This window comes from Vombatus ursinus, unplaced genomic scaffold, assembly GCF_900497805.2.
Source record: "Vombatus ursinus unplaced genomic scaffold, bare-nosed wombat genome assembly UNPS02009205.1, whole genome shotgun sequence".
NCBI lineage: Eukaryota > Metazoa > Chordata > Mammalia > Diprotodontia > Vombatidae > Vombatus > Vombatus ursinus.
The window spans coordinates 43,655,125-43,679,044 of record NW_020948983.1 but is presented as its reverse complement, the minus strand read 5'-3'; the positions used below and the strand labels follow the sequence as shown (position 1 = coordinate 43,679,044).

At 35.5% G+C, this 23,920-nt stretch overlaps 1 protein-coding gene across 1 annotated transcript in view; it reads left to right on the top strand.

Annotated features, from left to right (window-relative positions):
- ADAMTS17 (ADAM metallopeptidase with thrombospondin type 1 motif 17) overlaps positions 1 to 23,920 on the top strand; it is a 471,203-nt gene that overhangs the window by 304,274 nt on the left and 143,009 nt on the right. The window contains exon 15 of the mRNA XM_027852040.1: positions 19,548 to 19,668. Within this exon, the coding sequence (XP_027707841.1) occupies positions 19,548 to 19,668 (121 nt within the window). The remainder of the gene's footprint in view (positions 1 to 19,547; positions 19,669 to 23,920) is intronic.

The window sequence follows — 23,920 nt, the reverse complement described above, 5'->3', positions numbered from 1 at the left end:
ACCTGGCCTAGCCCATCCAGCCATGGCACTGACTAGCTAGAAGCAAGTCCAGCTGAGCCACTCATCCAATAGAGATGTCATGCTCTGCTGTTAGCCTAACTGAGGATCATGACAACTCATCTAGCCATGATTCATACCCCATAGCAAATTTCATGAGGACCCTAAAGAAAAAGGGAAGACATTAAAGTTCAACTGTCCTGGAGTTGTGAGTTTTTCTTGGCCATCTGTTTTCTCTATACATATACCTCAATAAATACCATTGCACTTTAACTGCATGCCCATTGTTTTCCCCACGCCTACCACTGACTCTGTTATGAGAGAATGTACTCCTGGCATTGTGGGGAAATTCTTTGTAGCTGCTATTTTTGTTATGCCATTTGAGTAAATGCCTTTGCCAAAGAACTGGTTCTTCTAGCTGATTTGTTAAGGAAAAGCACAACGGTGGGGCCTCCTAAGCTAGGATTAGAAGGATAGACACCTACTGAATTACCTCTAGAACCCTGAAAGTAGAAGCATCCACTTCTGGCACTGGCTAATTGGACAACTAAACCCAAAATGGGATGTTAATTTATGCATTTATGTATCTATGGTGTGTGTGTATACATATATACATATATGTGTGTGTATTTTTTTAACCAAACTTCATTAGATGCAGTGGCTAAGTGCCTCTCATTCCTGCATCTGAAACGGTGGTCCAGAAATCCAATGTCTTTTCTCAAAAAAAAAAAATCTTGTTTGTTTACTTCCCTTTTCCATATCAGTATCCATAGCAGTAATGAAAATACTTCCTATAGTCCCCAGGTCTTTAGCCACCTGCCTAAAGCTTCATAATTCCCCACAGTACTTTCTGGATTCACTCTGGTGATATCAAGTGTCCTTGATTTAAATCACTATGAGTAAATAGTGGTCCTTTAGGTTTGACAAGTCTCACCTGTCAATAGCACTCCTCTCTGGAGTCTGGTCCTATTCCCCAGGCAACAGCATACCTCTCAGTTGTCCATGCCAGGCCAACATATGGTTCCTTCTGTACCCCTCAGCTAGAGTCTGCTAACCATCACAACTTAGTCCTTCTTTTGGTGACCAGAAGGAGATGTGTTCTTTCCTGCTAGCTCTTGTGGATTCTGCAGATTAGTCAGTGAAAGATAAGAAACTGCTTCTTTTTCAGATGCTCCAACTCCCCTCTGTGGAAAGAGTTGCAAAGCTACTATGTCATCCCAAATGTTACCCAGTTGTTTGCAAGCATTAAGTTCTTCCAGCCTCTAATCTTCTGACACAGGTTGGACTTTATACCTCTTGGATTCTTTTTTTTTTCTCTCTTAGTTTGTTTAGAAGATGCCTTTCTTCCAGTCTCTCAAAGATCACTTAATTTTTCTTAATAAGCTAGAAAGTCATAGAACCCATTTACCTCACAAGGAGACCACCCAGTATGTTGTATACATATATTTGTTATTTGGCACTGGCAGAAGCATAAACATAGAATATTCTCAGATGACCATTGGAATATTTTCCTTCTCCTCCCTACTTGATGAAACTGAGATCCTCCATTTGTTGTTGTTGCTAATTCTTAGAGCAAATTGCTTTCCTGTTTTATATGAGCAACAAGGGAGGAAAGAGAAAGAAAAAAGAAAATAGTATGATCCCTACTTTACAGATGAGGAAACTGTTTCTCGAAGGGTTGAATAACTTGATAAAGTTATTTTAGGGACAAGACATTTTCCTGCATTTTTATGGGACTTTTTTGCCTTTCTCATTTCTGACCGCTACTTGCTCAGATTTCATCTTCAGTGAGTAGATTTGTCAAGAATAGATACAAAGAGTCATTGCCCTAAGAAGGTGTACTGATGCAGTAACTACTTCCTATGTTTCAAAATTTAAACTAAAGAAATAAGTTCACATTTACAACTAACAGATCAGATCACAACTAATTATTAGGCAAAATATGAAAAGCCAAGAACAAGTGCATTCCCAGCTACACAGTAAAACCTCAATCCCAGGCTTCCTGAATTGCGGGATAAATCATAACACAGCTGTTGTCAGAGCATCCACAAATTATATAACTGCCAAACATAACTCAACTGACTGTCTAGGTAGACATGCCGCAAGAGAATGACTATGGGTGTGAACTTTTAAAATATAGTTTCAAGCAACATGTCATCAAAAATCCCAAATCTTACACCATCCAATTTATGGGATAGAGGAATGGCTTAAATGGACATTAAGAATTGTAGTCTGACAAATCATGGGTAAGAATTAAGACTTTGGTCAATCATGCCGTAGAGGAGAGTGCAATTTAATTAGATTTGATCACCTGGGTTACTCCCCACAGGGAGCCAGAGACTTGAGGGTAAGGAGTGGCGTCTGATCTTCTGGACAGGCAATTTACCAAGATTCAGGGTCTGTCATAACTTTGTTCCTTGAAGGTGCTTGTGGCAAAGAGAAGCTGGCTTGAAGGAGTCTAAAATCACAGAGAAAGTCTACCTTGCCCAGCCACACAGAGGATTAGGACTGGGTGTTAGTGAGCTATGTTCTGCTCTGGCACCCTCCTCCTTTCCCTGCCCCCACCTATCAACCCAGGACTGAGTTTGTATGCTGCTGATGCAGTCACTGGTGAGCAAGAGCAAAGAGGGATAGCCAGAGACTATTGGGAGCTTACTAGTATATTGATGGAGTTTGAGCTGCTATGGACACCTAAGTACTTCATTTTTTTCCGTCTTCCAACTAAAGGGTGGCTTGGCTTAAAATCCTTTAAAACCCTTAAAACCAGAATTCCAGCTGAACTGTGGGACAGCTTTCAAGTGGAAGGAAGAGAAAAGAGAGACAAGTGATCTGTCCCTCCTGAACTGGAGCCAAAAGTGTTTGGTGGTTTACACTTTTAATTAGCCTAACCAACTTTTTCAATTTCCCTGTTGTTTGATATAAAAAGAAAAACTTTATGGCCGCCAAAGTCCTGCATAATGGGATTTAGTGATGGTGGCTCAGGACAAGATTTTGGAAGAGGTTTTGCCCCTTTAAAGAGATGGGAAACTATTCCTTATCAGCAGCATGAGCAAAGAGAGAAAGTGGTGAAAAACTGGCCCCTGATTTTCCCACAGGAGAAAGGAAAAGTACAAGTACGATCATCTCCTGGACCTATAAATTGAGAGCATGTGAGTCACAGAGGTGACTTCTGGGGATGAAGTGAAGTGATGGGTGGGGAATTTGTTATAGAAGGTGCTGGAACTTTCTGCTGTTATTTTAGCTTGCACTAATGCTATATGGTAACTACTAATGAGCACCAAGGCAATTTGATTGTAGTTTACCATGGCTGGTCACTAGCTGAGAGTTTTCTGAACACTAGTTCTTCACCTAACTTAACAAGTGAGGCTCTATGTAGACCTCATTATTCCCAGGCTTATTAATGGTTAACCTATATAAGCACCCCTTTTAACATGTGTGGGTGGAATGGGGGAAACATTTATACTCTTATTCTTATAAAAATAAGAAAACTACCAACTAACTTGGGACAAGAGCATTTTGGCAGATAAAGGGTACAAACACAAAAAGAATAATTTCAGGAATATAAAGTGGACCTGAGAAAATCTGGTTGATTCCTAGTCTTCTATTGACAAGCTTACCCATTTAATATCAATAAAACCATGATTATACCTTGTTAATACCGCTAATACTAATTGTAATTTATAAATCCCTTATATATTATCTCACTTAATTTTCACAACCCTGTGAAGGAGGCAATGAAAATAGTATGATTCTGGGGCAGCTAGATAGAGCATCGGCCCTCGATTCAGGAAGACCTGAGTTCAAATCTGGCCGCAGACACTTGACACTTACTAGCTGTGTGACCCTGGGCAAGTCACTTTACCCCATTGCCTCACTTAAAAAAAGAAAGAAAGAAAGGAGAAAAAAAAGAAAATAGCATGATTCCCACTTTACAGATGAGGAAACTGTTTCTTGAATGAATAATTTGAGAAAGGTAACAGAGCTAAGAAATGGCAAAACTGAGACACGAGCACAAATTTTTCTGACTCCAAGTTCTGTTCTTTCAAATAGGTGACACCTATTGAGGTTAGAGGCTGTTGTGATAGCCAATCTGTCATGGGGCTAATACTTCAGAGCAGGAGGAAAGAGCTTTTTCCTAGGAGCTGGACATAATTTTTCAGTGTTTGAAAAGAACTTTGAAAACAAGGAAATTTGTTTTTGATCTTCAATCACGTATGATTATAAGGGCATTTGGGTCTTCATTTAAAAAATGTTCTCTTGCTTTGTTGCTATTTTTTCCTGCATGGCACCTTGAAGCTTCCTTACTTACTTGTGTTTGTTGATAAGTTATGCCTAATGACACAAATGTCTATGGTTTTGAAAACATTCTGTTAGTTTCATAGTATATGGTCCTATTAAGCAGCACATGGTGGAGTTAAATGAACCAAGTAAGAGTTTGTACATTAGAGAATGGTTTCTTTGAGGTATACATAGGAGCTGCAAAACTGAGGTTAATGGTGTGAATAAAATAGGCAAAATTCCTTACACATTAGTATTGATTCACATTTGTTTGGCCCAGAAGTTATAGGCCCTGTTCATACGGGCTCACTCTATCTTGTCTTCCAAACATCCCCGATTAAGTTCCCCTAAAAAACCTAGGGATCCCAGTGGATAGAGCACCAGGCCTGGAATCAGTAAGACTTGAATTCAAATCCAGCCTACTTACTGGCTGTGTGACCATGGTCAAGTCACTTAACCCTGTTTGCCTCAGTTTTCTCATCTGTAAAATGAGCTGGAGAAGGAAATGGCAAACCACTCTGGTATCTTTGCCAAGAAAACCCCAAAATGGGGTCATGAAGAGTCAGACACAACTGAAACGACTGAATGACAATGAATGTTGATGAAAAATGAAAAGCAGAACTCACATTACATATGTAGGTAGCTTAATTTGAAGGGTGCAAAGGTGACCTTTTACATGTAGTTACAATATTTGATATTCTTTTAAAAATTGTTTTGGTTAATCCTCTCTACAATATCCCTGATGAGGGATAATCCAACACCTGTGTAAAGATACCACACTATTTTCTAGAACTGGAAGCCTCAAGGAGACTGCCTAATCTAATGCCCTGATTCTATAGATGAGGAAACTGAGGTCCAGAGGGTTGAACTGACTAAACCATGATCACATAGCTAGTAAATGGCAGTCAGGATTTGAATTCAGGTCCTCAGCCTACAAATCTGTACTCTTTATACTATTCCAAGTTTCCTTAGGCTGGCCATTCCATTTTGGAGCACCTCTTTAATCATTAGACCAGTTAGACAATCATAATGAATAACTACATCTCTAAGGGCAGAAATTGAAGAGCTGATAAAAATCTGAAGAGGGAAAAGTTGAAGCTTGGATCACTAAAAATTTTCAATTAATTCAAATTCCAAAAATTCTATGAGATAAGAAAATTGAAGACAAAAACAGAACTGATGTCTCCAATTATTTTCAATAGAATATGGGAATACTTAGACTGAAATTCTGAAGTCTTTTTTGAAACTGACATCATGAATCCAACTAGCAGACCAACTGTACCAAAGCAGAGTAATTTTTAAAAATAAAAATGAAAAAGCAGGCACTTACTAGATTGAAGACATTCTCCCACAATATTTGACAGGAAATGTAAAAAAATTTTAGGACCTCCACACAAAACTATGTCATTGACATGACAAGAACCATAGAAAAAAGCTGGCGGCATCAAGGAATATTCTAAGAACAGGCATCAAACATCACTATCACAGAAGTGACTTGAAAAAACTGTTGAATATCTGCAGAAAGGCATTGGATGATTACAATACTCTCTGACTGGTAATAGAGTAGAATACATATTACCCTTCTAATGGCAACAGAAAAAGAAATCTGTGGGATTAAATCTAGAAAACAAAATTATATTAGAAATTTTATATTCCTTCAATCAGCAACTAAAAAGAAAATCTCAGAAGATTGAAGTATAAGGAGTCAGCAGTATAAAGAACAAAATAAACATTTAAACATCATTCAAAAATTTTGCTACAGAGGCTTGAGGAACAAAAAATCAGGGAAGAGACATAATCCTTGAAGAAAAGGAATGTGAAAAAATTCTGATTGATACGGTCACAAGAAGTCAAATACAACAAAAATGCAAGTTGGATGAAATGCTAAACTGCTTATGCACCATTAATAACCTGTATATTGCTTATTTTGCATATAGTATTTGTTTGCATGTTGTCTCCCCCATTAGATTATAACATCCTTGATGGTAGGGACTGTCTTTTGCTTCTTTTTGTAGAAACAGAGATTAGCACAACTCCCAGCAAAAAACAGGCACAATAAATGTTCATTGATTGATAAAGAATAACAAAACAGTTACTGAGGAGTGTAGGGAGAACTGAAATAAGTTTCTTTGCAAAACCAGAAAGTGACAAGCCCAGATAAGACCTATAATTATTATCTCAAATTCTTCACAGTAGTACATAAATTACTAACAAAATACTTTGCTGTCCTCTCAAATGCAAGCATCATCCCACCTTTCTTAACAGAAGACATCACATAGCTATTTAAAAAAAAGTTGTACCACCAATGATCTCCCTGAAATAGAGGGCAATTAGATATTTATGTACCTGATACAAACCACTCATACCTTATATCACTTAAAAAAAACTCTACAGACACTGCAGTATTGTAGTGGTGATTCATTTATTTCGATAATGTCTGACTCTTCGTGACTCCATTTGAGGTTTTCTTGGCAGATACTAGAGTGGTTTGACATTTCCTTCTCCAGTTCATTTTATAGATCAGGAAACTGAGGCAAACAGGATTAAGTGACTTGCCTAGGGTCACACAACTAGTAAGTGTCTGAGGTCAGACCTGAATTTAGGAAGATGAGTCTTCTTGACTCCAAGCCTGGCTCTTACCAGTACACCACTTAGCTGCCATAAATACTTACAAAAAATGCTTACATTATGTGTATGTATATATATTTACACAAGTATAAACATATACATGCATGTGTGTGTGTTTATGGTAGTTCCAAAAGTACATATTGAGACCTGTGTTACATGTGAATTACTGTAAACATATTCTTCCCACTGAGTTTTGATTTCAGGTTGTCAGTAAATCTCTTGACGTATCTACATCTTTCTCTTTGATAGCTTCATGCTTGATGTCACTTGTCAGAAGAAAAACAAGATATTTATAAATATTACCTTCATTCATTGGTTCTATTTGACCTCCAGATTCTAGCTTGAGGCCTTTAGTTTCTATCGTTCTTTTGTGAACCTGAAGAAATTTAAACTTCTTTGAATATATACACACACACACACATACACATATATACACACACATATGAATATAAACACACTTCCACATATATACATACACATATATACATACATATATACACATACATGTTAATATATACACATACACATAAATATATACACACATTTTATGAGTATTTACACACATTTATATGTATGTGTAAAAGTATATTGACCAAAGAGCAATAAAACCTGCCTAAAAAGTCCTAGGACTACAAAGAGCAACTTATTCGTGTGATTAATTAATCATTAAACAAGCTACCCAAAAGCACCTTAACACTTATACTGCTTTCGTTGATTATCTCAAAGCCTTTGACTCAGTTCTGTACTCATGCCTTATTTATCTACTATAAATGCATAAAATAGACCCAAGCACAGGAAGAATGCTTGCATGTTTGATATCTAAATGGAAAACAACTCTATTTAAAACATGCCACCAGTAAAATGATGTAAACCATAGTTGGTATGAAATATAGCCTATTTCATGGACAGTTCAATAATAAAAAGTTAGCATTTATATAGCACTTCCTCTGTGCCAGGCACTGTGCTTAGTACTTTACTATTATTATCTCATTGGGGAGCCCTTAATGACTCTGCATAGAGGAGGCATAACTGGCTTTCAAGCCAGGAAAACATGGTTTCAAGTCTTACCTCTGTTACATTTTGTCTATGTGACCCCAAGCAAGGACACAACCTCTCAGTGCTTTAAGCACTAGATTACTACCTGTTTTTGGCCTGCATCTGCAATTCCCTAGTATAGGAGTTTCCTGTACTGATGAAATCATAGGTCCAGTCTTTTTCCTTATCCCTATAGCTCTCTTCTCCTGTAACCTATTATCTTCTTTCCTAAATCAAAATGAATATGGTTTCCAAGGTAAAGAGAAACATACCAACATCTCATTAATCTCTCAATGTACAGGAAGGCTTGTTAAGTTATGTGGCTCCACCAAAAATCACATTAAATAGCTCTGTCTCCTAGACTCTTTCTCCAATGATGTCAAAAAGTCATTTAAATTCAAATAAACTTAAAATTCTTCAAGTTCACAAAAGAAATAGACTGAAGACCTTGAGCTAGAATCTGGAGGTCAAATACAAACCATGAATGGGAGTGATATTTATAACTATCTTGGTTTTCCTCCAACAAGTGACATTGAATACAAAGCCATCAACGAAAAAAATGTGTATACATACACACACACACAAGCATGTACATTGACAACCTGAAATCAAAGCTCAATGGAAAGAACATGTTTAAAACAATTTACATACAATACTATTCTTAACATGCACTTTGGAACTGTCAAATGGACAAAACTAATTTCGAAAGTATCCTACTAGAAACTTATACAGCAATGTTGAAATACAGAACCCCTCGCTCTAAGGCAAAAATCGAAAGATTATTGCTTCCTCATCAAGAAACACGAAGAGGATTGATACATATATTCAAAACAGGATAATCAAGTTAAAAACTTCAGAAGTACTTTTGCAACAAGGAGATAACATCTCACTGAACACCTTTTAAAGGCTGGCAAAAGAAACATGTTAGTTTTGTTACATGTAACTGTAAGCGGTTTATCTCTGGACAGAGCCTATGAAACAGCTAAGATCCAGGAAAGTCAAAAAGAAACATCTGTATCAACTCAACTAACTAAATGTTGATGAAGGAATGTCGAACAAATGGCTAAATCATGGAGTTTGATTTGTTTTGTTTTGTTTTGTTTTGAGTAGGAATGAAGGGGTGGGTCTATAAAAGTAATTAAGGACCAGGTTATTACCACTAGAAATGACATCTATATTATCCTCAAAGAACCCTGACATTGATTAATGCAGATTACAAAAGGAAATGGCAGAAACTATGTACCATGTCACTAAAGGCAGTAAATATTTTGTGAATACTCAAAACCTAGTGAAAGAGAACCTGGCAACTAGAAATATACAACTAAAGCTCACTATCTTTCATAAGTTAACAAATGATAAATTCCCATACTACAAATACATATCTCAAAATGCCCTTCAGAAGTCTTTCTAATTCTTACTTACAACATCACTAATGTGCAAATATGTTTAATAGGAATGTATATATAGAGCCTATATCAGATTGCATGTCATCTTGGGGATGGAGGTGGGGAGGAAGGAGGAGAAAAATTTAAAACTGAAAAGCTTATGGAAGTGATTGTTGAAAAATCAAAATAAATTAATAAAAAATAAAAAAAGAAGTCAACCAATAAAGGATATTGGAACAGGACCATTATCACACATTTTTACCCAAAATTATCTGGACAAAATAATCAATAAATATTTAAGAATTGTTTTATTGATGTCACCAAACCAAACTCATAATCCTTAAGCTACATAGAAAAAAGAACTAGAAATCTAACAGAAGAAATCAGAATCATGTGGAAACAGGAAAGTGTGCCTATCATCCCATCATTCTATCTGCTATAAAAGTTGTCCTGAAGGTGGTTTTAGTGAGCTTACCAAAGATGAACTTACATACAATGAATACTTTCATTCAGATACAAAAAGTAGTTATTTTATCCACCTATGCCAGAAGCTACAGAACATTAAATATAAAAGAATAATAGGAGGATAGTGATTGGACCACTTCTATTTAAATCCCATCAAAGATGAGAACTAATTAGCAACAATAGTTCACGTACACATCCCTTTCAAGGTTTGCAAAACATCTTATATACGTTATTTTTTTTTATCTCATTGTCTCTATAGTATGGTCTCCAGACATCTCCCTATATTGGTTGCCCTCTTTTGAAGGCATTCCAATTTGTCAGTGGCCTTTCTAACATGTGGTGCCAAGAACCGAATACAGCATTCTGGATGTTCTCCAACCAGGGCAAATACATCATGGTTGTCATCTCCCTCATTCAGAGCACCATGTCTCTCTTAATATAGCCTAACTTGAGTCACTTATAGTTTGATGTGAATTAGTTTGCTAGTTAGTGAATTAGTTATACAGGAGCCCTGGAATGGTTAGCAAGTGCACCTGAATGAGATTAAAGTCTCTCACCTTACAAACTTCCTAAGGAACTGATGATTTCAGTGAGTGGGTGAGGAAAGAGGGCCCAGGTAGGTAGCAAATAGTATTATTCTTATTTTCCAGATAAGAAAACTGAGGCACAGAGACATTAAATGATTCAACCAAAGCTATATACATGGCTTATATATAGAATTTCTAGGACTAAAATCTAAATACAAATTCATTGTTCTTTTTTTTTTACTACTATCCAGCTCATTATTCTATACCACCCTAACAGTATTATGCTGGGATATATGGGTGACACAAAGATGTATAAGATAGAGTTCTTGCCCTACCTAAACCTTGACTTCCAAGATATTAGGAATGCAAAATTGTCATATCATGTTCCTTATGCAGAACATTGTGAAATTCCAACACTCTGCATGTTTTTTTTGTAAGCTTCATTGCTGCCTTTTTTTATAATAGTCATTTCCCTATATGCCATCTCTATTGAACTCTCTTTGATAATAAAACAAACAGTACAACAAAATTGACTGATGAATCAATCATGTCTGACAGTATTTACAACATTATAAACTGATATTCCAGGCTCTATAACAAAAAGAGGGAAGTTTTTTTCTTCATGTGGTCTCAGGATCCATGATTTGTCCTTAAAATTCTAGGTGCCTTTTAGCATTATTTTTGTTTACATTATTATAGATGTATAACACTATCCTGGCTCTGCTTTTTTCATGTAGTTCACATATCTTCCCATGTTTCTCTTAATTCTTCATATTTGTCACTTTTTACAGTAAAATAATGCATTAGTACATTCATAAACTACAATTTGTTCAAGCATTCCCCTACTAATGTGTACCTACTCTGTTTCCAGTTTTGTTTTGTTACTATGTTTTTTCTTAAGTGCTAACAAAGTAATACTTTTAATTAGTGTTCTCTTTGAAGAGAAAAGAAAAATGAATTACCCTCAAATTTAAAAAAATTCACTCCAGGATTTCTTTTAATAATTACTTTAAAATTATGGAAAATTGGAATTTCAAAATAAGCAGTCTTACCATAAGCTGTAGCTTGCATTCTACTTGATGAAGAAAGGAAGGTAGAAGGGAAAGAAGGAAGGAGAGATGGAGGAATTTATCTTGCACCTACTATGTATCAGGTTCTTTGCTAAGCATTTTACTAGTATTATTTCGTTTGATCTTCACAACAACCCTGGGATACTGGTGCTATTATTATTCCCATTTTACAACTGAGAAAACTAAAGCTGAGAGAAGTCAGTTGAACTGCCCAGGGTCACACAGCTAGTAAGCATCTAAGGCCATATTTGAACTTAAGTTTTCCTGATTCCAGGCCCAGTTTCTGTTCACTGTGCCACCTATCAGCCTCTGCAAAAAAACAACAAAAAAATCCAGTTATAGTATATTTTACAATAATAGACTATTTTATCCACCTGGTGATAATGAGCAAAGGGAAAAGCATAATTATGATGAGCTGTTATAAATATAAAATTATTTCTATTTAACTTGTTTTAACCACAAGGTCAAATATAAAAGAAAAATCCAATATCATTAAAATATTTATATCAACACTTTATGGGAAGCAAAGAACTAGAAATAGTTCTTACTGGAAATAGAGTAAATGCCCATCAATTGGGAAATGGTTAAATAAATTGTGGTACGTGAGTGTGATGGGATGTTACTGAGCCTTACGAAATGATTAATATGAAGAATACATTTGACATGAGGAGAATTCTGGGAATTAATGCAAAATGAAGTAGACTAGGAAAAAAAACATTCATGTTTATTGCTTTCCTAGTCTGTTTACTTCACTTTGCATCAAAAGTGGCTACAAAAATATAAATGGAAGGAATAAAAAAAAAATCAAAACAGAATCCTGTGTAATTATAATCACCAAATTTAGATCCAAAGAAGAGATGTGCACCTCTTTGTACATTTTTTGTTCATTTTCTTCTGTACATTTAAAAAAAGTTTTATTAATGTTCTTGGTATTATGTCTATCACTACACAATAAATGATTGTATTTTTGAATTCAATAAGGAAAGAGAAAGTATTTATATGGGCCTAACAAAATACCCCAATTAGTTAATTAGGGTACATTCAAAACTTTTAAAAGAAAAAGAAGTACAAATGTACCTCTTTCCCTTCTTTTTTAGGGGTGGAAGTGAGGGGACTGTAGTTGTAGAATACCATATATGCCATCTGATTTAATTGATTTAGTTGTTACATTTGATGAATTGTTTTTTTTTCCCCTTTTTTTATTCCTTATTATAGGAGATGGCTATCTGGATAGGTAAGAGAAAGATATAGTAGAAAAAGAAGACGATGTAAAAATATCAATAGAATTTTTAAAAATTTTTATCTTATCTACTTAGAACATGAAGAACATCTTAATACAAGAATTGACACACTAAGTCAGACCCCATTGGTGATCCAATGCAGTATTCTGTAGCCAACCGTACCTGCTATGAGATGTTTGTCTTTCTTGATTTCTTCTTAAAGATTAGATACATCCATGCTTCTCTCAGTAGATATATATGCCTCTATCACTCATAAATTCATTTAAGATGTCTAATAAGATATACAAAAATATTCAGCTAGTACTCTACTCTAGCCTCAAATATTCCACTGACTTATTTTGTAACTATGTCACTAGACATCCTTGGATCTTAATTTCTTTATCTGTAAAATAAAAGGATTAGAGTAGACAATTTTTCTAATTTTAAAGTTATATAATTCTCTTACTTCTGAAAGTTTTTTTTCAATTTGCTTCTTTAAATCATAGTTGCAGTACGGTTCATGAAATAATAAGTAACAGATTTTGTAATGTTTATATATTTCTAAAGTTTCCCCTCCTTTCTAGGGGAATTGATAAGGCTTCCCAATATCTTTTCCATTTCCTTGTAATTTTTCCATAACCATACTCTGAACACTAAAATTTTTGTGACCAAATGGATTGGAGCCTTTTTAAAATATTTCAAAAGGATCAAAAATACTTTTGCCATTATATACACACTGATCTCTTTCTCTGATCAGTTGTGCCTGCCTAGAGAAGTACCACACTGTCTTGAATTCTAATGGACTATAACTGATCCATAAGGTGGCTTCAACTATAATATGCTGACCAAGAACATGAATTATAAGAGGCTTACTTTGAAGACTCATAAATGGATAATGTGAATTTCTAGTGTTTGTAAAATAGTACCTTGCCAAGGGTCACCAGGATAATGTGGAAAGATTTTACAGAGTGTATTGTTTTGGGTTTCTTTGGTTTTTGGTCATCTTGTTCTCTTGGAACTCCAAACCATATAAGTAATTTTTATAAAGCTCCAGTAACATTCAAAATCAATGACTTGAATGGTATCCTATGGTAGCCTCCATTTTTAAAATCCCATCCATTGCCAAGAATATTACATACTGGTTCTACTGACTGTGCAGCAAAGGAATAAAAAATGCCCTTGCTAACAGATTAGTTTGGCTACTGCCCTTTTGTTCCCAGCTTTGCTACTGCTGCTCAGACATGTACATTCCTATGTCATGCGTTCCATCCCTTAGGATATATATGGACCCTGAATCAAGCCAGCCAAAGTTGGCAGTATGGATGGATCTGTCACAGTTTGTGTACTCTATACATAATTAATTTGGAGAATGACACATATTACATCAATATTTGCATTTGATCCATTGAGACCACTAGTTCAGTTGAAAATATGGGAAGCATTAAAGTTGTTTGAACTGAGTGTTGCTTTGGACACTTAGGTAGGTTAGCAATAGAGCAATCAGTCTATTGATTATCTCAGTTTTCAGCAGATACATCATATTAATGACTGAGACAGAAAAGTTCTTCTGAAACAGTTAAATCCATTCTCCCTCAGCACCTTCCTTTTACTTAGCATGAATATAGCACAGTCCATTCTGACCTATTTAACTCTAAAGTAGATGAAGTTTCAACTGTGCAAACCATTTCTTCATTTACCAAAAATGGAAAGGTGATTGGAAAAGTCAAAAGTCGAGACAGCAGAACAACGGAATTCATAAATTGTTCACTGCATTTGGCCAATGTGGATTCACCTTCTAGTATGTAGTGGCTCATGGATATAAGAATAAATATGAACTTAAAGGCTTTGGCCCATATTTCTGAGTGAGTAGGTATGGAAAGATTTGACCTGCTGGCATTTGGGTTTTTAATAAGTCTAAAAAAAAATACCTGAAGACCTAGCTGAAAAGCATTATTTAAAAAAAAAATTTTTTAAGCTCCAAATGTTTAAGGATGGTTATTGCTTTTATTGGCTTCTTAAACCTAACTGGGAAGAGAAACAGATATATAAAAATTCAAAAACATTACTGTATCTTCCAGGAACCATCTCAAAATGACTCTGAATTTAGTTGAGTGGCACATTCTCCCTTAAAATGCTATATTGCACTGGTGCCTTTTAGATAAAGTAAACCTGAGCAGATATTGTATTCTCAAATCACAATGCTGATTTTTTTCTTTCTTCAGCCTGATTGTTGACTATCTTGTGATTTTTGTTGTTGACGATGATATTACTGAATTTGAAATTAAATAGCAATCTCCAAGGTGGTCTCTTTCTGGTATACTTCATTTGTATTTCTTTCAACTAAATAATCTAGCTAACTTTCACTATTGACAGGATTTTCTATGTGTCCTGTTGTTTCTACCTAATAAGAGGAGAGAAAGGGGAATGCTGTTGATAAATTACTATGAGTCGCCACATTAAGCAAGGACAATCTAAAAAAAAAACCAACCCTATAATCAAACTTCCCCCACAATTTGTGAAAATACTTTTAGCCCCCAATATTAAGGACATTGGCAATAGATAGGTGTACAGGAGGAAGGGGATAAGGGGGAGGGTGGAGAGGACAGGAGGGAGATAATAGATGACTAAACTGAGTAGCCTATGTTTCAAAAAGGAACAAAGATTACCAAACTAATCAGCTCAGTTCTCAAAATCCATGTTGTTCAAATCTTCCAATTATATCAGTCCTTCTGGGAGAAATAAAATGCTGACAAGCACGTTCCTTGTATTTGCCCATAAACAATTTACAAGATTTAAAAAGACGCTATCTCTTTGCAAGAGAATTGTAAAACTACAGAGTACTTCATGCATACCTGAAAATTGTCTTTGAATTGCCAAGTAGCTGAGCTGCCTTTGGCTTTGTCTCTGAAAAAAAAAAAAAATCAAAAGGCTGAGACTACTTAAACTTTGGCAACAAAGTTTACTATCTCCCATGAAGTCTAAACCAACGCTGAATTTGGACTTCTAGGAAGGAAAGAGGCTTTTGTTTTGGTTTTTGTGTTTTGTTTTGTTTTTAGCCTAAGGACAGGAATTAATAGACTACTGATAGAAACCCCAATCTGCTTAGCTTGTGCCCAGACAGTATAGACTCTCTTGTAAGGGTTTTTGCTTTACAACGGGTGGGGTGTGTGTGTATGTGTTTTCTGAGAGAAAGACAGTGGAGGAAGTTGTAACCAGGAGGTAGAAGATTGGTCACCTCCATCTTGAGGTCATGTAGATTTTGCTGAGCCGAGTACTTAGCATGGAATTTGTGCTTCTGTGCTGTTTTCTTGAAAGACTAAGAAAGAAGCAGCTGTTGCTAACACCAGGGCAACCACCAATGGGCATAATGAAGTTGAGATGGATTGAGAATGTCTGTGACCCACTGAGCACTGAGCAGGTCCATGTTAAATGAGATGTCCCCTACTATACTTAAAGGCAATTTCCTTTACCCGTGGTTCAGAGCCTGGAAGAAAACAACTTCCTTGAACTGCCTATCCCTCCTGAGTCTGTGCTTCACTTCTTTCCTCTAAGAGGAAGGAGTTAACACAGGAAAGCTCCATTTCCTGCAATTGCCAGCTGTGCCCAGTCAGCATATACCCATAATGGTTCACCTTTTCCTTTTGTGATTACCATCCATTAGACATTCTGCTGCTAGATATAAGGAAAACTTACTGAGCTAATCATGTTTGCATTATTATTTGGAATTGGTAGGAAATGAAACATTACAGAAGTCTAATTTTTTAGTGAGCCCCAAATCTGGAAACAAAATAGGGATAGAAAAGAGTGATTGCACTTTATGGGCTTGAGCCTGTGGTACATATCTATATGTATATGTATATACATATATACATGCATATATACCATCAGTGAAAGGTGCCTTACCATAGTGGAAAGAGGCAGTGCACCCATGCAAACAAATGTAGGAAATGAAGCCTGGATCTTTATGAACCTCTTGAGGGAGAAGGGAGAGAAAAGATGGAGCCTTTTGTAATGCAGAATAATAGTATGAAGACATAACATACTTACAGCCTTAGATAGCTCACCTACTAGGATTCTCTGAACTAATATTTGGAACATATGGACTTGAATCTTCTGAATGTTTAGAATCTGTTATTGAGGTAGAACTTACAGTGGCTGGTCAATAGTCCAGAAAAAAACCATGCCCAGTTCATGTAGGATTCATTTCATTACTCTCATACCTCCCAAATTCAGGGATATCCAATCTTCATTGGAATAACTCCAATCACAGTATTTAGTAGCCTTCCTTGGCAAAGTGTTCTATATCTGTTGCCAGCTATAATTTGTTTTCTAATGTTTCACCTAAATCCTACCAATTGAGTCTTAAATCCACTATTCTTTACTCTTTCTTTATTGGCAATGGACAATAACGAATTCCTCTTCAGAACCAACTTTGAGCTTCTGTTTTTGAAAGCAGCCTTTTCCGAGTTTCCTCAATTTGAGCTCACCTACAAAGCTTCTTCATCTTTGGGACTCTTTGGGCAGGGGGAAAGTCCCTTTTGCCCCTGTGAACCCCGATTTATTTGTTCTAAGAAAGAGACAAATGAAATTAGGGTGCATGTGTCCACAACTTAATTTCTCTCAAGCTAGCTTGATGTGCATTGCATGGGAGTTCAGTCCAAAACTGGGCCCCCCTAAGGGGCCAGTTCAGAACTAGCTCAGTTTGCGATTTTGGGGTATAGCCTTATATGCCCTTCAAAGCATAGGTGTTCCCAAGGGGTGCCAATCAACCACAATTGGTTGATGCACTAGAAGATGGGTCTTATCTGTCTGAGGCTGGATTTAAACTAGTATCTTCCTGACTCTGGGCCTACTGCACCACCTAACAATGTGTTCCCTCTTCCACTTTACCTCAGAGATTTCCCCTCTTCCTTCAAGATGCAGATTGTATTTGTATCCTCAGTATCTAAGAACACTGTCTGGCACACAGTAAACACTTAATAAATGCTTGTTGATTAAATGATAGTATTTGTTATAAATAACCTTGCTTTTTTTTTAGTCTTTTTTTTAGCATTGGTCCAGACCCATGATTCATTGGTATAGGGATCTCTTCATGAGAAAATTCCCTCTACCAATGCAAATTGATAAACTGTTCTGAAACTTTATGATCTTAGAGAGTTGGTTAGGGCAATGAGCAATTAAATGACATGCAGAGTCGCACATCCAGTATGTGTCAAAAGTAAGGTCCCAGGTTCCAACTCTGACACTGGCCGATTATGCACCGTCACCTGCCCCTTAGTATATGGAATAGCCAGTCTATCTGCTCATCCCTTGAAGTATGTTTCTGCCATTTGTTATTGTCTTGCTTTAGAGAAGTAGCAAATGATTTCTAAAGAAAAAGTAATTGATGACTCATTTTTCAATGTATTAAAATAAAAATAATTAGAAGTAATATCTTTCTGAAATACCTTCTCTCCTCTGACACTTCCACCATCGTGGTGCAGGCCTTCATTACCTCATTCTGGGACTATTTGCATAGTTAGATGGTTGAACCCCTACTTTAAGTTTCTCCTCATTCCAGTATAGCCTCTACTCAGCTGTCACATTGATCTTCCTAAAGTTCAGGTCAGACCATGTTGTACCCTGCACATATATGCATTCAATAAACTCCAGCGGCTCCCTATTACCTCTAGGATAAATTGCAAAATCCTATGTTTGGCTTTAAAAGCCTTTTATAACCTGGATGCCCTTCTACCTTTTTTATTCCATATTTATTCTTTACTCACTTATTTCTTACTCATTTCCCTGTAATCTGAAGTCTAGTAATACTGACTTACTTGTTGTTCCTCACATAAGATGCTCCATCTCCTGACTGTGGGTATTTTCTGTGGGAGGCTGTCCTCCATGCCTGAAATTCTCTTCCTCCTCATCTCCCCCTCCAGTATTCCCTGGCTTTCTTTAAGTTTCAGCTAAAATTGGGCTTTCTGAAAGAAGCTTTTCCCAGTCCTACTTATGGCTAGTATATTCCCTCCCCACCCCAAAGATTATCTCAAATTACTTTTGTTTATACAGTTGTTTGCATGTTGTCTCCCCCATTAGACCTTGAGTTCTTAAGAACAAGGACTGTCTTTTGCCTTTCATTGTATTTCCAATACTTAACAAAGTGTCTGGCACATAGTAGGTGCTTGCTTAGTAAATGCTTGTTGAGTTGACTTCAGCAAGTGAAAGGCTGTATACATAGGGAATGTAGTTTTTCAACACAAACAAAACTATTCTTTAGGCTGTCTGACAGTGCTAGGGAGGCACTTCTGAGCTAGGGAGAGGTGATATGGAAGTCATTCTATGGATAGACAAATCCTGCTCCAGTAAGTAAGGGAAGAGGAAGTCATTATCTACTAGGGATAGAGGTTTTTTTAGGGGAAATTGTTATTAGTAACCCTCCAAACATCAAAGAAAGAACTAGGTCTCTGGGGTCAGATCCCTGGATCATGCTGTATTCTTAGTTTTTTGTTTGTTTGTTTGTTTTTGTTTGTATTTGTTTTGCTGTAACCCTTGGCAAAAAAAAATGATAATAGACTATTCTTTGTTTTAATTTCCCCATCTGAAAAAGGAGAAAGGATTCTTCCTCTGTCCCACAAGAACTATCATGAAGATAAATAAGATAATATAAAAATGAACTTTGAACTCAGAAGACAAATGATTTTGAATTTCACCATTATTTTTGTAGTATGTTCTGGGAATAGCAACAGAGTCAACCAGATAAGGCTAATTTATATTTAATGCTGTGAGGAACAAAAACAAATTAAAAATGAAAGCTGAATTAGATATTAAATGTACTTGAATATTCCAGTAATAGGAAATTCTTCTGAATTCAAGTTAGCCCAAGGTCTAAGATTCTCCTTTATAAAAAATCCATATCAGTCTCATAAACAAAATAAATAACAGGAAATTTTGGTTGTTTAGAAAATTGGCTGTGATGGAATCATTGGATCAGCTGCCAAAGAAGATCGCTGTGGAATATGTAATGGAGATGGTAAAACCTGCAAGGTTGTAAAGGGAGATTTCAACCATACCAAGGGAATGGGTGAGTAGAGATTCTGAAAAGCCTTCCATTGACCCATTGTAATTTTCAGGTACCAATTGAATAACAAGTTTTGCCTAATTGTGCTCTTTTCCCAAAACCTAACTTACTGATTCTTTTCTCTCAGTACTGTAGTCAAATAATTCATCATAATATCTAGCTAAGCCCATACATTGATCTTAAGATTCATGAAAGGCAGAGAAAATAAGTCATTTCTTTAAGTCTTTAGAATTTGCCTATAAAAGGAATTTATTCCTCACCAACCAGTTAATGGTGCATGAATCATTGTCGTGGCCTTAATTACCTCAAAATTATTCCCTTCCAGTTTAAAGTCACATCATCATTTTATGTTAAAAGGATAAGAAAGGGAAAGATCATTTTTCCTCAATTACTTTTACTTACAGGTGAGAATGGTTACCATTTCTAAGTTGGATTTGAGTAAAAGTTTGATAGCTTTTATATGAATCTGTAAAATACTCATGTGACACTGCAGGTTTCAAAGTATTCTCATATTTCTCTGTTGACCATGATTATGAAATGAATTGCCCTGTCTCCCAATTTCCCAAATAGTACAAATCACTCCAACATAGTACTTTAGAACATTTCAAAATATGATTTACATTTTTTTCTACTTTGATAATCATGCTCATTTATTGTTCAAATGAATGTGTTGCTTTTCTTATTCTGGAAGAGGTTTTAGAAAAGGGTTGACAAATGGAAATTATGAAAAAGTATGAAAATTCCTTTAAACCAGGGGTTCTAAACCTTTTTTTTTGTCATGGGCCCCTTTGGCAATCTGGTAAAGCCTCTGCACTCCTTTTTGGAATAATGTTTTTAAATGCATAAAATAAAAAATTCTTAGGATTACAAAAGAAACCAATTATTTTTGAAATACAGTTATCAAGACAGAACAAAAAAAGGTCACAGATCCTAGGTTAAAAACCCCTGCTTTAAACCATTAGAATCCCCCCCCCCAGCTCTGTTACCCTATGCTGAGAAGGGAAAAGTGGGGGTTGGGGAAAATACAGCAATGATCAATTTAAAAACTGGGGTTATGGTCATTATGTGCTTTCTAAAGCTTATGGAAAATGGCCATAGTTTTTTTCTCCCTATACTTTGTGGTTTGTGAGGGTTTTATTGCCAATGTGCTATTACTTCCCTCTGAATGACCAAAAATAATTTCTTCATTGGGAGGAAGAGAGTATAAACTATATATATAGTCTATATGAGGACTGTTCTAAACTGAATATAGGAGACTGAATCACTACTAAGTTAATTAGAATGAAGCATTGATTACAATCTACTTTAAACACACATAATGCATAACAGTGCAATACAAAATACATAACCATAAAACATAATTTAACAAACTCTTCCATTTTAATTATGTTTATATAACAAGAAAACATAATTTCTCTCACCTAAGACCCATTAACAAGAATATATTGGCATTAGTTATTTAATATATGCTATATCAGATCCTTGCCTTGATGTCCACATAACCTTTCCTCCTTCATTACCTCCTATTCTGAGATGCCAACTAACACCTATCACCACATGTGAGGTGTACATGGAATCTGTAGTCTCCATAGCCAATTCCCAGGATTAGACTTTGTGGTTGCATCATTTGGACCTCCAGCTGGCAACCAGGCAGAAGTGGTGCATGGTTTTGTCTGTGAGGCTGTCACCACCCCATGGCTGTTGTGCTCAATGTGGTTTCCAGCTGGTGATTCAAGAAGTGGCTTAGCAAACCTATGAAAAAGATAAAGCATATGTTTACTGTGGTAGGATGCATACGTTCTGCCTGTTATTCTGAAGAGTTGCCAAATATCACACCTTTATTTTAAAACAAAAAGCTATTTAAACCTTTATACCTAGACTTATAATAAGCATACCCTTATGCTAATGGAGATGTTTAAAATAAGACACACTAGCCTATTGATACTTAAAATACATAGATACGTAGTATGATGGTATTCTAGGACTGGAAAAGACCCCAGATTTCATCTAGTTTCATTCCTACCTGAAATTGGAATGCCCAACAAGTGATCATCCACTTAACCACTCCAAGCCTCCACTTCGTGACCTCCAGGAAGAGGGAACTCACAGCTCCATTTTTAGATAGATCTGATTTTAATGAAATATGTAATTTAAAATATACATATATTTGTATATTTATATTTAATTACTATATAAAATTGGTTATCATTATGAAATCCAGAATTGACAGTTATAATACATTTTTTAATAGAAGGCCACTACTATTGCCTTCCCTCTGGGATTATCTCCCATTTTTACTGTATATGTCTTGTATGTTGTATCTCCAGTTAAAACGTGAGCCCCGTGAGGGCAGGGACTGTGTTTTTCTTTGCATCCTCAGTGCTTACACAGTACCTGGAACATAGTAAGAGCTTAATAAATGCTTGTGGTTTGAGTGGTTGAAAAACTTCTTGGAAAATACTATATCGAATACTTCCTGGTGGTAACAAATGTCAATCTTGTAAATATAGTGGCTTCTGAAATCTAAACAAATTATTTTAAGTAGAAAGATGATTTACTACTTAACTATATCATGTAGAAAGAGAAGTGAGAAATGTGGCAAAAGGAGGTGTTCTACTCTTGTAAGGTTTGATTCCAAAGAAAAACATCATCCCACACAAATAAGAAAAAGTTAGTGAAAGAGTTCATGGCAACATTTTATAATGACATAGTACTTGTTTGTATTGTTTTCAGTCATCTGATCCAAAGTCTTAGATGCTGAAAATTCATGAAATTGAGGTTTACTTTCTAAAATGTATATAATTCATTTTGATAAGTTGAGGGTAATAGAGATTGTCCCATCACAGTATAATGATAGATTAGATAGTATCTAAAGTATATTTTCATTATAATTGTATTACTTGCCACTCTGTATTATTTATCAGCTGAGTAAAAAAGCACATCCTTAGCAATTATAGACTATAAAAAGCATTGACTTATGCAACCTAACCCCTTTTTTCTAGTATATATACATAAGAATAGATACACAAGCTTTAAGCTAAATTGAAGCTACTGCCATTTGAATTTAGTAAATTGCTAATCACAGTATAGTTGCTACTTCCACACCAACTACCTCAATACAGAGAATTGAATTTTTCTGGTTTGGACTATTCAGTGCTCATGTACTTCAAGGATAGGACCAATCAGTACTAATGAAATATAACAAAAGCTTACATTTAAATAGCAGCTTAAGGTTTGAAAAGTGCTTTACACAGAGTATTTCATTTGATTTTCACAACAGTCCTATGAGGTAGGTGTTATTATTATCCTCATTTTAGAGTTGTCTGCTTTCAAAAACTTCCTGATATGTATAAACTTTATATAAATTGAGACTACCTTATTAAGTTCTTTTCTTTATTAAAAACTTGACTTCTGTTAACAATGATATGGCTGTTTCAGTTTCTATGTATGGAAATACATGATTACTTTCTCAGCAGCTATGAAATAATAAGAAGTTAATGCTTGTGCATTGTTATAAGTCATAGATGTCCTCATAATCCTGTGATTTAAAGCCATAAAGTGAATTCCTCATAACATGTAACACAACCCATTTCTGTTTCTTAGTCACCAATAATATTTGTAAGAAGGTGTCCACGTGTGTGATGACAAAGGCAAAGGCTGTTCCCAAGTGTTTTTCATGTAAGATGTTTGAATGCTGTGCATAGTTCATAGTGGAGACATCTTTGGTGTTTTTCTCTCTATGCTTGCCTTCTGAGTGGATCTGGTGGAATGACTGAGTCATATATGAAGCCATTGATAAGCATGTGGGCCATTTACTATTGACTATAATCTTTTTAGCAGGAACAACCTCTACACAGATAAAGCACTTCTACTCATACAATGATATAGCCAATTGACATTTCTTTTTATAATGTGTACTTAAGCACATAAATATTTGAACTACTTGGAATTGGTTTAAGGTCCAGGTCTCTCTCAAAATTTTTTATTACTAATTATTAACAACATTTTCATTAGATATAAAAAATTGGAATTTGAAAGAATCAAAAAGAAAACTGTAGGAGATATTAAAGTTAATAAGATTTATCTGCATAAACTTGAGAAATGAACCTGAAGCAAAAGCAGTCCAATATATTTATGTATGTCCAGATTTAACTGGAACTATTTTATTCATTCATTCAATAATAATTCATTAGAAATCAAAATTTTAACAAGTCAAAATTCAAAATTTATACTTTTTAAAGTCATCTCATGTCCC